This window comes from Mesoplodon densirostris, chromosome X, assembly GCF_025265405.1.
Source record: "Mesoplodon densirostris isolate mMesDen1 chromosome X, mMesDen1 primary haplotype, whole genome shotgun sequence".
NCBI classification, from domain to species: domain Eukaryota; kingdom Metazoa; phylum Chordata; class Mammalia; order Artiodactyla; family Ziphiidae; genus Mesoplodon; species Mesoplodon densirostris.
In genome coordinates this window covers 117,635,061-117,647,709 of record NC_082681.1, presented here as the reverse complement: position 1 = coordinate 117,647,709, position 12,649 = coordinate 117,635,061, and the positions used below count along the sequence as shown (strand labels likewise).

Here is a 12,649-nt window from a genome sequence, read left to right as displayed (position 1 = left end):
CTACTCAAGATATCTAAAACTGGCCTTCCCAAAGCCACCAATGGCCTCCCAGTAACTAAACTCCAATGGACATCTGGCACCTCAGTTGTACCCTGAAACTGGTGACCACGCCACCATCTTCAAACTCTCTCTTCCTTTGGTTTCCAAGTTTCTACTCTAGCTCCATTCTATAAGTTTTGTAGGGCACTCCTTCCATCTCTCTTTGGGCCTTCTCTTCCTCTGTCTGCCCATCTCTTCAAGGCTGACGAGTCAGGGTAGTACTTAACCAACCCTCTTCTCACTCCAGAGCAATTTCACTTAAATCTAACTCTTCAACTCCCGCCCTATGCTACTGATACCCACATCAGTATTCCCAGGCCTGGCCACTCCCTAAGGCTCAGGCTTGTGTGTCTAACTCCCCATGGACATCTTCACCAGGTTTTTCAATTGCTACCTCATAATGAACTCTCTTTCTCCAAAAACCTCTTTTTCTCTGGGTTTCCCTACCTCATTTAATAGCCTTACAAGACACACAAAGGACAACATCAAAGCAACTCTTTAATGAAACAATGAAAATAGACTTCAAAGACAGTAAGATGTGGTCTCTGCCTCCACAATCTAATAAAGTGGATAAATGAATAATTACACACTTGTGATAAGTGCATTACCAGAAAAAGGACAGGAGTAACACAGAAAAAGGAATAATGCACCACGACTGGAAATTCTGGGAAACAACTGTAGAGAGAAGGCAGAATCAACAAAGTTTATGCCTTTCTGCCTGCCTTCCTTCTTTTTTAAACAAAGTCACCCAACAGATTGATGTAAAGACTCAGCGTCACTAGGAACAGCCTCTGTAAAGAGCAGTAACAAAAGAAACAAAGGTTTGGAACATGAGGATGATTTCTGACACACTACAGTCTTTTCAGCTATACTCATAAGTAGCTACAATCTCTAGATGGAGCAAATACAGCAACCATAAACCATGACTGCTTCATATCAACATTCTCAATCCACAAGTTCCCTTTTAATATCAAGATCAGATGAGGTGGGACTTCCCTGGTGGCACAATGGTTAAGAATCCACCTGCCAATGCAGGGAACATGGGTTCGAGCCCTGGTCTGGGAAGATCACACATGCTGTGGAGCAACGAAGCCCGTGTGCCACAACTACTGAGACTGTGCTCTAGAGCCCGCGAGCCACAATTACTGGGCCCACGTGTTACAACTACTGAAGCCCAAGCACCTAGAGCCCGTGCTCTGCAACAAGAGAAGCCACCACAATGAGAAGCCCGTGCACTGCAACGAAGAGTGGCCCTGGCTCGCCACAACTAGAGAAAGCCCGTGCGCAGCAACGAAGACCCGATGCAGCCAAAAATAAATAAATAAAATAAATGTTTTTAATTATGGAAAAAAATAAAACTAGATATTCCTCTATTTACAGGAAATGAGACACAATTATGTATTTCTTCCCTAAATGTTACACTGCTTCTTTGATCCTCAATCAACCTTTTCTGCAAAAATTTCCACCTGAAAGCATTTTTCATTTAAAAACAAAATGCTTTTAATCTGATTCTTTTCAGTTGTTTAAGAGGTAAAAATCTGATAGGGATTTCGCGGGGGGGGGGGGGGGGGGGCGCGTAAGCGGGCCTCTCACTGTTGTGGCCTCTCCCATTGCGGAGCACAGGCTCCGGACGCGCAGGCTCAGCGGCCATGGCTCACGGGCCCAGCTGCTCCGCGGCGTGTGGGATCTTCCCGGATCGGGGCACAAACCCGTGTCCTCTGCATTGGCAGGCGGACTCTCAACCACTGCGCCACCAGGGAAGCCCTGATAGGGATTTTTAAAGGTCTATGAAAAGTGACAATACTTTTGAGGTTATTCTTGTTCTAAAAAAAGAACATAAAACAAAAAATAAATTATGTAAAAGAATTTAGGGTAAAACAAAATGATGAAAACAATCAACAATTTTGCCCACATCAGGCTGCATTGCTGTCCTTAGTAATGTGTCATAAACTGAATTAATAAAGAGAAACTAGGGCTTCCCTGATGGCGCAGTGGTTGAGAGTCCGCCTGCCGATGCAGGAGACACAGGTTCGTGTCCCGGTCTGGGAGGATCCCACATGCCGTGGAGCGGCTGGGCCCGTGAGCCATGGCCGCTGAGCCTGCGCGTCCGGAGCCTGTGCTCTGCAGCGGGAGAGGCCACAACAGTGAGAGGCCCGCGTACCGCAAAAAAAAAAAAAAAAAAAAAAAAAGAGAAACTAAATGAGTCCATAATCTCCAAAGATCAAAAGAATATGCCTCCCCCCATAGTGAGCATTCAGTACAGTACCTACATTTTATACAGCAATCCTTTCTAATCTGGAGGGCCATACACCAAACTGGTAACAGAGGCTTTCTCTGAGAAGAGAATTAGAGGGAAGCAGATGATGGGAACCATATAATTATCGTAACTGTACTGTTTCACTTTTTATAAGTTATTTCAGCATTAGTTATACAATTTTTAAAATAGGTATTTTCTTACCTCATACCCCTCAGGATGGCCACTATCAAAAAAACAGAAAATAACAAGTGTTGGAGAAGATATAGAGAAACTGGAACCCTTGTGCACTGTTGGTGGGATTATAAAATGGTGCAATCACTAAGGAAAGCAATATGGAGGTTCTGCAAAAAATTAAAAATAGAATTACCATATAATTCAGCAACTCCCCTTTTGAGTATACATCCAAAAGAATTGAAAGCAGGGTCTCAGGGATGTATCCGCACACCCACGTTCATAGCAGCATTATTCACAACAGCCAAAAGGTGAAAAGTCACCCAAGTGTCCATGGACAGATGCATGGATAAATAAAATGTATATACATACAATGAAGTATTATATAGAACCTGGAGGATATTATGTTAAGAGAAATAAGTCAGTCACAAAAGACAAATACTGTATGATTTCATCTATATGAAGTGTCTAAAGTAGTCAAATTCATAGAAACAGAAAGCAGACCGGTGGTTACCAGAAGCTGTGGGGGAGGAGAAAATGGGGAGTTTTTGTTTAATGGGTACAGAATTTCAGTTTGGCAACATGAAAAAGTTCTGGAGATCTTTTCCACAACAATGTGAATATATGTAACACAACTGAACTGTACACTTAAAAATGGTTAAGATGGTAAATTTTATGTTATGTGGGTTTTATCAGCATAATTAAAAACTATGGAACTTAAAAAAAATGCAACCAGAAAAAATAAATAAACAGTATGCCTCCTCCTCCTCAAAAATAAGTATTTTCTCTCCAAAGCAGTAATCTTGATGGATCATATCAGAACTCACTGTAACTATTTATACAACAAATTAATAAAGGAAATATACTTTTAATGTGATCATACAGCTTCCATTTCTAAATGCCTTCACATCAAATTTTAAGCCTGTAAGAAAATCAGTCTCAATATATTCAAAATAAAAGCAGATTAGAAAATGAAAGAAATTAGATTGTTTTAAAAAGAGGGGGAAGGATTTGTGAGGTTTTTGAAAATGTTAAACTGAGGAGGTCTATTTAAGTATGCCCAGAAATGAGTCTGAAAACGATGTTAACAATGGTTATCTACAGGTGGTAGGATTAAGGGTGATTCTTCAGTATTAACTGAATTTCCTGAAGTTTTTGCAATGAATATTAATTTGTTTTGTAACATGCAAGAAACAAAAATAGCTGGCTCCTGAGGATATTCTAAAGAATCTGTCAGAGAGTATGACGGTAACTCCAAATGAAAAGGGACAAAATGTTTTGATCAGGGATGATATTTCTGGAACAAATATATCGATCAGTGACGGCGTGTTTGGAAGAGATGTATTGACCAGATAATTAAATCTGTCCTCTCAATAACGACTGTTTTGACAGGCACTCATTTGGATGTATAAATCTGGGAGCACTTACACTTCAACAACAACAAGACAAACCACAATCATTTCAATCTGTTTCATAGTGAATGGATTATGAAGCCAATATTTTAAGAGTTCAGACTTTAACCAACAAAAAGAAAAACTGTCTTCCAACTATGACAAACATAGAACTATCTTATGATAAACTTTCAATTCTGTAATTCTGTACTGGGGTAACTGATATTTCCTAGTTCTTCCTTATCCACTATAAACACACTGTGGTCTAAAGAGATAAGTGAAGAAAAAAAAAAAACAAGGCTGTTTTCAAGATTAACATTATCTTTTTTTTTTTAAAAGAGAAAACCAGCTTCTATTTTATCTTTGGAGGGCAGAATTCACCCAAAATTAGGTCAGCAAAGCAAAGCAAGTATGTTTCATTTGCAATTGTTTCACCTTTAAAAATAATCACTGGATTTTGTTAAATTCATGCAAAAAAATAATAAACTTGTTTGATAAACAGGAAGGAAATGTCAGAGCCAAAGAGTGAGATAATTGTTCGTTCAGGCAGGTTCTGAGTCATCTGCTTGGGCTGTACTGGTTTCACAGTCTTGGAACACAGATGACACATAATTCACGATGTTGCAAATTTATTTTGAACTTCCTCATTCAGACAGAAACTTAACAATGCTTACCTAAAACTCCAAAATATATATATATTTCTTTTCTCTCTTGGAATGGCATCCCAAGATCCATTCAATCTTTAATGAGTTAAGGAAATATAGGCAGGAAAAAAAATCACAGAGGAACATTTACTTCAAGATTTGCCTTTCAAATGCTTCTACATTTTCAAACAACTAAAAAAAATTCCATTTTCTAAGAGGAAGAGGTATTCTGTCAAAGTAAAGTCTCTCTAGACCCAAGTTTCGTTTCCTAATAGACCGCTGTGTGCACAGAGAATGCCGAACTCACTGACAACAAACTGCCTTCAACCTCATCTCAGTTATTCACAGGCTTTTCCTTCTTTAAGGAAAAGAAAACTACAACATTCTTTTGGAAAAAAAATCATGGGCAAGGCTCAATTCAGCTGATGACAATCTGGATTCATAATGAAAATCTCTGTGAAAATAAAGAACAAAAACAAGAGAAGTCAATATTTGGACTAAACACAGCAATTTTTAACAGTGCTCCCGAAAGATGTGACTCCACAAACAGGCTCAGTCAATATTTGCCAAGTGAGGTAAGCCATCAACAAACGATTTAGGAAACTTGTTGGAGTCCCTGTATCACTTGGTTCTTACTTACTCACTCACCAGTTTAACCCATGTCATAATACGACACACGAAGCAGCACCTCTAATGGGAGAGGATATTCATTTCAGCAAGCACAAAGAAAAGCAGGCTGTTATTTCACAAGGACTGACGTCTATGGAATGGGGGAAAAAACAAAAATGAACCTTTATTGTTTTCATATATCCTACTTAAAAAGACTGTTCAAAGGAATGAATAGGAACATCTGAAAAAAAGAAACCACTGGGTATCCCTCCCAACTAAAGCAATGAACATGCACTTGTGAACCTATCTCTAGCTCCCACAGAGGGCTCCTCATCCTCACCCAAGCAAACAAAGACGTCCTTAAGTTGGAGCCAGTGTGGGCTTTGAACAAAACACGCTGTATTGCTTCAAAGATTTAGAAAGAAGTAGGAAGACAAAGCGTTACTGTATTTAAAGTGCCTTTAAAACAATATTCATTCAAAATACAACTTACTGTCTATAATGGTATTATGAAAATATAGCTTAATATTCAAAGTTATAGGCTCTTGGCATAATGAAAACTCTACAACCCTTGCTCTAAATTCTTCCTTCTACAAGTTTTAGTGTACAATGAACACAAGTTTTAAAACCCACTAAATTAAGAAACTGGCACTGTTCCAGTTTTCTAATAAAACTGGCATAAGGCCATGCAAAAATCAGGAAAAACTCAGCAAAAGTGAAAAACAAATAGCTTCCAAATTCTAAAATATACCTCTAGACTGAGTTTTTTTTTCCCCTGAAAATATCCACATAAAGTTTCATGCTGTATGCACTAACCATAAATTTCCACTTAAGCATTACTGGGGAAAATTAACTGATACAAACTATAATTCCTCAAGGAGAATTCCCTCAGAGATGTTTTAACTGTAAGGGCAAAAAATCTTTATTATCTTTCAAAATATGTGACATTTAAAACAATATTCAAGTAAAATAAACTTACAGTACTTTTCCAATTTACAGATGATTTTTCTTTTCCAGTTATCAGTGTAATTCTCCCCTTAGTTTGTACTAGTAACATACTATTCACGATAAGAAAATTTATTTCAGGATTTCCCTGATGGCATGGTGGTTAAGAATCTGCCCGCCAATGCAGGGGACATGTGTTCGAGCCCTGGTCCAGGAAGATCCCACGTGTCGTGGAGCAACTAAGCCCGTGCACCACAACTACTGAAGCCTGCACTCTAAAGCCCGCAAGCCACAACTACTGAGCCCGCGTGCCGCTACTACTGAAGCCCGTGCGCTCTAGGGCCTGCGTGCCACAACTACCGAGCCTGTGTGCTGCAACTACTGAAGCCTGCACGCCTAGAGTCCGTGCTCCGCCACAAGAAGCCATCAAGCCACTGCAGTGAGAAGCCCACGCACCGCAACGAAGAGCAGCCCCCGCTCAACGCAACTAGAGAAAGCCTGTGCTCAGCAAAGAAGACCCAACACAGCCAAAAAAAGAAAAAAGAAAATTTATTTCAGAAAGATAGGCAATAAAGGCATTACATCAAGACCAAACAGCCACAATAGGTAATAATGCCTTATAGCCAAGGATACGGTCACCTCAGGTTCCTATGAGCAGTGAGCTCTGAGCGGAGCTCACATCTCTGTCCTTCAGGAAGGAAGTGATGCAGACCAGCTTTCACTAGGCCATCTTCTGGCCCTTGAAGCATCTGATGATTCCTCCATCTCCAGCCCACATCTCTCTCAGGAAAACTCCTCACTCCTGTATTCCATGTCAACTGATTACCACCTCTTAATGTCCACAGATACTTCTCCAAGTCCAACCTATTCAAAAGCAAGTTATCACCTCCCCGCAAACCCAACTCAGCCTTCTTCCACTTTCCCATCTCAATCAACAGTTCTAAGAGCCACTCAATTTTCCAAGCCAAAAGCCTGGGCAGCATCCTTAAATTCTCCTTCTCCCAACTCTGCCACATCCAATGAACTACCAAGATTTGACACTAAAAACTACTTTTGGAAAGTCCCAAGACTGTGCACCACCGTAACACTACCGTAGCAGCCTCCTACAAGACGCCAACTAAAAGTTATTAATAGCTCACATTTACAGAGAACTTACTTTGTACCAAACACTGTGCTAAACTTTGGGTCTGAGTTAATTTAATCCACGCAACAATTTAAGGTTGGTACTAGTCTTATCCTTGTTTTATAGATGAGGACACAGCTAGAGTGGCTACAGAGACACTTTAGTGTCTCACCCTAGGTAACACGGTTTTAACTTGGCACTGAACTCTCACTTCTGTGTTCCTGCATGAGCTTTTCTGCTCTGCTTGGAAGGCCCTTTCAACCATGTCTGCTCAGCTTCAAAGGCATGTTCTCCTCTATCAAGTCTCCTGATGCCCCCTGCTGGTGCTTGTTCCTCTAAGTCAGTAGTTCTCAAGGCTGGCTACATGCCCTATATGCCCTATAAACTAGATGCCTAAATCTCAACCCCAGAGATTCTGATAGCACTGGTCTGGGTGCAGTCTGGGCACAGGGACTTATAAAAGCAACCCAGGTGGATCTAATATGCAGTCAAGGTTGAGACCTACTGCTCTACATTTCCCCAACCCTTTTACATCAGAGCACTTATACCACTGCATCTGAATGAACTGTTCCTGTCTGTGCCACTAATTACATTGTGAGCTCCTGAAATCCAAGTTTTACAGTCACCTGGGAGGCTTTTTCAAAACTAGAGATTCCTGGACCTCACTTAAAAACTAAATCCGACCCATGGGCAGGGCCTTGGAAACTGTCTCACAAGTAATTCTGATATGTGGCCAAACTGTGGGACTCTCTCCTAGGTAAAAAATGGGTCTTTTCATTTATACCTGCCAAGGTACCGCAGAGTGCCCAGCCCACAGATGAACTGTGATAAACATTTGTGCAACAAATGAAATCTAGTAACATGAATCTTAAGATTGGGTGTATGTAGTCAGTATTCAAGTTTCTTGCAGCAGCACCTGGAAAAGCTGCTTCCTGCAATAGAATGCAAACACTGGGCAGCTTTTCAAATGTGTTTTGTGATCCACCAGTGCCCCCTACTGACTTGAAGATGGATAGCTAGATCAAAACAATGGTTAAAACACAAATGTTTTAATTGTATATGCACATTACTAGCCACACAAACTGTACTTTTTCCACCAACACCTATACTATCAACTCTTCTGCCCTCCAGTCCTAGTTGACCCAAGCTGATAACTCTCAAACCTGATCAAGCCCTACCATGTGCTCAGCCCCACTCCCAGGCTGCAATCATGAAAGACGGCCAGTAGCAGTTCTCAGCAGCGCCCTCAAAGCCTCTCACTTATCTTTTTTGTTCTTTGGTCAATGCCTCTTCCAAATCCCACCACACTCATAAAATCACTCACCTGGAAAACACAAGAAACCATTCATCTACCAGTTTGCCTAAGTTCTTACTATTCAAAGTATGACAGGAGACGAGCAGCATCTACATCACCCGGGAGCTTGTTAGAAAATGAAGACTCTGAGGCCCCCACCCAGACCTCCTGGATTAGAATCTGCATTTTAACAAGAGTCGCATGCACATGGAAGCTTGAGAAGCACTGGTCCTCACCTACTACACCTGACACCGCCATTTTATGACAAATAATTTTCTAAGTAACTCTATCTTGAAGTAAAATTCACCACCCACCTACATACTTAAGTCCAAAAAAAAAAGAGAGAGAGACCCATATATTAACTGGACGGTTACACAATGGAGAACAAAAAGGAGAGACTTATAAGCATTATATTTCAGCATATGAATGTTCAACACAACTAAATTAAAGATGTGAAGAACCAACCAAGTTTCTAAAACACGCTCGAGGCAGGTGGTACCATCCAGATGAGAACCACTAGTCTACAATTACTGCCATCCTTCGTTCCCTTTCATCTCACAGGTGGAAGGGACTATCTCTCCTCCTTTTCAAAGCTAAGGGATTCTCTTTTATAAAAGTTCCCTCCCTACATTCCTCCCGAGGCCATAAACATTGCCAAATCTTGAATACTGGAACAACCACAAAACAACTCTAGAATCTTGACCAAACATGTCCCTCTAGTTACTATATTCTCCCTCCTTCCCTTGACAGTCAAGCTTATAAACCCCATTTACTCGTCTTCCAGCCACCAACCCATATTAATCTGGCTTTCACTACCATCAGTAAACCTACATGTATAAACATTGTGAAAGCCTTCCAACCAAATTGCCCCAAACAGTGAACACTTCTCCAAACCCATCTATCTCATGTTTCTGTAATAGACATTGTCGCTGCACATCCAGTCTCCATTCCCCCACTGTGTTCATGGATTCATTTCTCTCCCAGGTGATTAATGTAGTGATCCCATCCTGAGCTGATCCTGTTTAGTCTAAGCCAATCAAGGCATGGCATTCCCCTGGCACTGGCTATTGGGTCAGGGGCGCTGGTCCAATCAGACTGAAGAGTGTAATCCAAGTCTGGGAGTTTTGTCCTCTCTCTTTCTCTTGCTCTAGTGGATGGGAAAGCATATGTTACTGGCAGTCATCTTGCAACCATAAGCGGAACCAATCTTACTTCGGAAAGCCAAGAAAAGAGATGCGGACCTTGAGGACATCGTTGACCCACTGGAGTCCACCCTTCCTCTGGACTTTGTGAGATAATTTTCCTTGCTATTTAAGCAATTGGGTTTTCCCAACTGGAAGCACCCTAACAAAGCCTGTCCTTGAAACTTTCCTCCCTTAATTTTCTAAACATCACTCTTGTGCTCCTACTTCTACTTATCAAAAGTTGCTTCTCGAAAATCTCTGGCCTCCCCTCTTCCTCTTCCTCCTCCTTACATTTTGGTATCCACCAAGGCTTGTCGTGAGTTTTTCTACTCAAAGCACATATTTCAACAGTTTCAGCTCCCTTTAGCTTTTCCTTGACACAGCACAGCTGAGCTACGGGCACTTCCTCAATGGAGTACCGCTGCTGCTGTTCCCCAGCTCATCCACCTGAGGAACTCCTGTCTCTCAAAACTTGTCCCCCCTCAAGTCCCCAGGGGTTCCTTGCCTTTTTTGTGCCATAGACCTCTTTGGCAGTCTGGTGAGCCCTATGGACCCCTTCTCAAAATAATGCTTCTAATTGCATAAATGCCAATAAATGTGCAATATAATTGTTTTAAGACCCAAAATCTGATACAGTAATATGTGCTTCTTTATTAGCTCATTAATACTAAAAAGATCTAGTAGTGAGTCATAACTCCTATAACTTTGATGTAGTGATGAGCATAAATGATATTTGGAGATCTGCAACAACTGTAATGTGACATGAAAATGTCTGTGACATGCACTGGTCCTGTTAACTTCGACTGGTGACAGGTACTAATACCACTGTAGTTTGTTGCTGTAGTAGCTTATTAAATGAATTGCTCCCAATCAACCACATGTCCTCACATCCATGCTCTGTGTAGTCCCCCACCATATTGACTCTGCGCTTGGCCATATGACTCATTTTGACATCAACAAATATGATGCAAGCAGGTGTTTAGCATCAGGACTAGCCTTCTTGGAACCCAGTAACCATGTTAGGAAGCCCAAGATAGCCACACTGAGGGGCCCTAGGCCCACAGATATGGGAATAAGTCCACCTCATAGTCTAGCACCAGCTGAATTCAGCCACTGGGAGATGCCAGCAGAACTGGCCAGCCAACCTATAGATGGTGAGAAATAATAAATCATTGTTGTTTTAAGGTCGTTATCCGGAAATAGATAACGAACAGTTACCTACATTCACAACTGAAGGAAATGCTAAACTGCAGTGAAAGATTAGTGAAAAAGAGTATTTTTTCCCCTCAGAGTTCACGGACCCCCTGAATGCTATTCACAGACCCTCTAAAGGGCCAATAACCACAAACCCCTGGTAAGACAGATCCTGCTCTTTTTACTACCACAGTACATTGATAACCATATAAACTGATCACAGCATATCCTTTGTTGTTCCAACCTTAAAACTGAACCGAGCTCCTAGCACATAATAGATGTTCAACACAAATTTATCAAATGAACCAAGTTTCTTATGGGATCTGTTGTCCTAACTAAACGGTGAGCTCCCTGAAAACAAAATAAAAGCAAATACTTGGTTATCACTTCTATGTGCCAGGACCTCTTTCAAGTGCTTAACACATACTGATTTATTTATTCCTTATAACAACCCTGAGGTAGATGTTATTTCCCCAATTTCACCAATAGGAAAACAGGCTCAGAGAGGTTAAGTGACTTGTCCAAGGTGACACTGCTAGAAAGTGGCAATGCCAGGACTGGATGGCCAAATCCATGTTCTGATTTTATTGTCTTTCCTAATGCACCCAAAGCACATTGCAGAAGCTCAATAAGACTTTTAAATGAGTAGTGCAATTCTGAGACTTCATTAGCAATATTTTATGGGTGCACTGCTTCTTCAAGACTCGATTTTGTAGACTCTAGTAGCCTGTGATTTGTTTTTCATGATAGAAAATATCATTTACTTTTTTTAAAACTAGGAGAATAACACCTTCATGTGTACAGATTTTCGAAACAGTCTTCCCTGTAAAAGTGTATTTCTTTCAAATGACACGGGTTCATAGAATGTAAAGAAGGGAGTTGGCCTATCCATACTATATACTGTTCACTGAAAATGGTAGAGAAGTTCCAACTTCTCCCTCTCACCCAGCCATTCCCATGCCAGCCTCCCAGACCTCCTGCAGCAGCTTCTCCTTAGGTGACCCTCCCCCATTTATACACCAGGTTCTGAAACCTGACCTTGTCAGGCAACCAGAACCGAACCCCGCAGTGCCCTGAGGTGGCCTAACCCTACTCACGAACCCAAGAGGGCACCAAACGGAGGGTGGATACTTTGTACTTTAATTTTTTAAGTGTTTTATTCACGAAAGCACAACCCAAAGGGCTCCACCCACCCACCCCCGGGTCTCACGCCTCCGCCCGGCAGCGCCTCGCTTCACGCGGACCAGTGAATGAACTGCGGGGCCGGGACGCAGCGGGCCCGGAGGGGGGAAAAACCTCGAGGCAAGCCGGGCCTGGTCCCCGGAGAGGCCCACGAGAGCGCGGGGAGGGCTCCGGGAGGCCGGGAAGGGGCGGTAACAGCTGTGACCCGGCTCCACTCTCTCACCTTGAACATGTCGCTGGCAGCGGCGGCTCCGTCAGGGGTCACCCGGCCTTGACCCCGCCCACTACAGAGAGGTGGCTACGGTGGCCGGCTAGGGCCCGATTCCTCCGACCGCAAATAGGCCTCGGTGCGGGTGACGGCCGTACAGCCAATTCGATCCGACCAAAGATTAGCTCGGAAGCCTAGGCTGGAAACCGCGACGCTGAGGCTGCAGCGCGTCGCGCCTTGATCGGCGAGCGAACGCAAGCCCCGCCTCTCAGAGGCTCCACCCCTGCGCCGGCGGTTGCTAGGCGGCGGGAAAGCGCCACCTCAGTGTGGGCGGCACGCGGGGGTGAGAGGAGGGAGGTCCCGGCCCCGCGCCCCGCTGGGAATCGGCCTTCGCCATTGCGATTGGGC

General features: G+C 42.6%; 1 protein-coding gene across 3 annotated transcripts in view; it reads right to left on the bottom strand.

The window, feature by feature from the left end:
* The window catches only part of APOO (apolipoprotein O), a 56,877-nt gene extending 44,394 nt beyond the window's left edge, over positions 1-12,483 (bottom strand). Inside the window, exon 1 of one of the 3 annotated variants that reach the window (XR_009530868.1) lies at positions 12,257-12,482. Coding sequence is in view for 1 of the 3 variants with exons in the window: in XM_060087137.1 (XP_059943120.1) it covers positions 12,257-12,265 (9 nt within the window). In the remaining 2 variants the exon portion in view is untranslated. Of the gene's footprint in view, positions 1-12,256 lie in introns of all 3 variants that reach the window. The other 2 variants (XR_009530869.1, XM_060087137.1) reach the window with 2 other exon arrangements.
* Between the last annotated feature and the right edge of the window lie 166 nt (positions 12,484-12,649).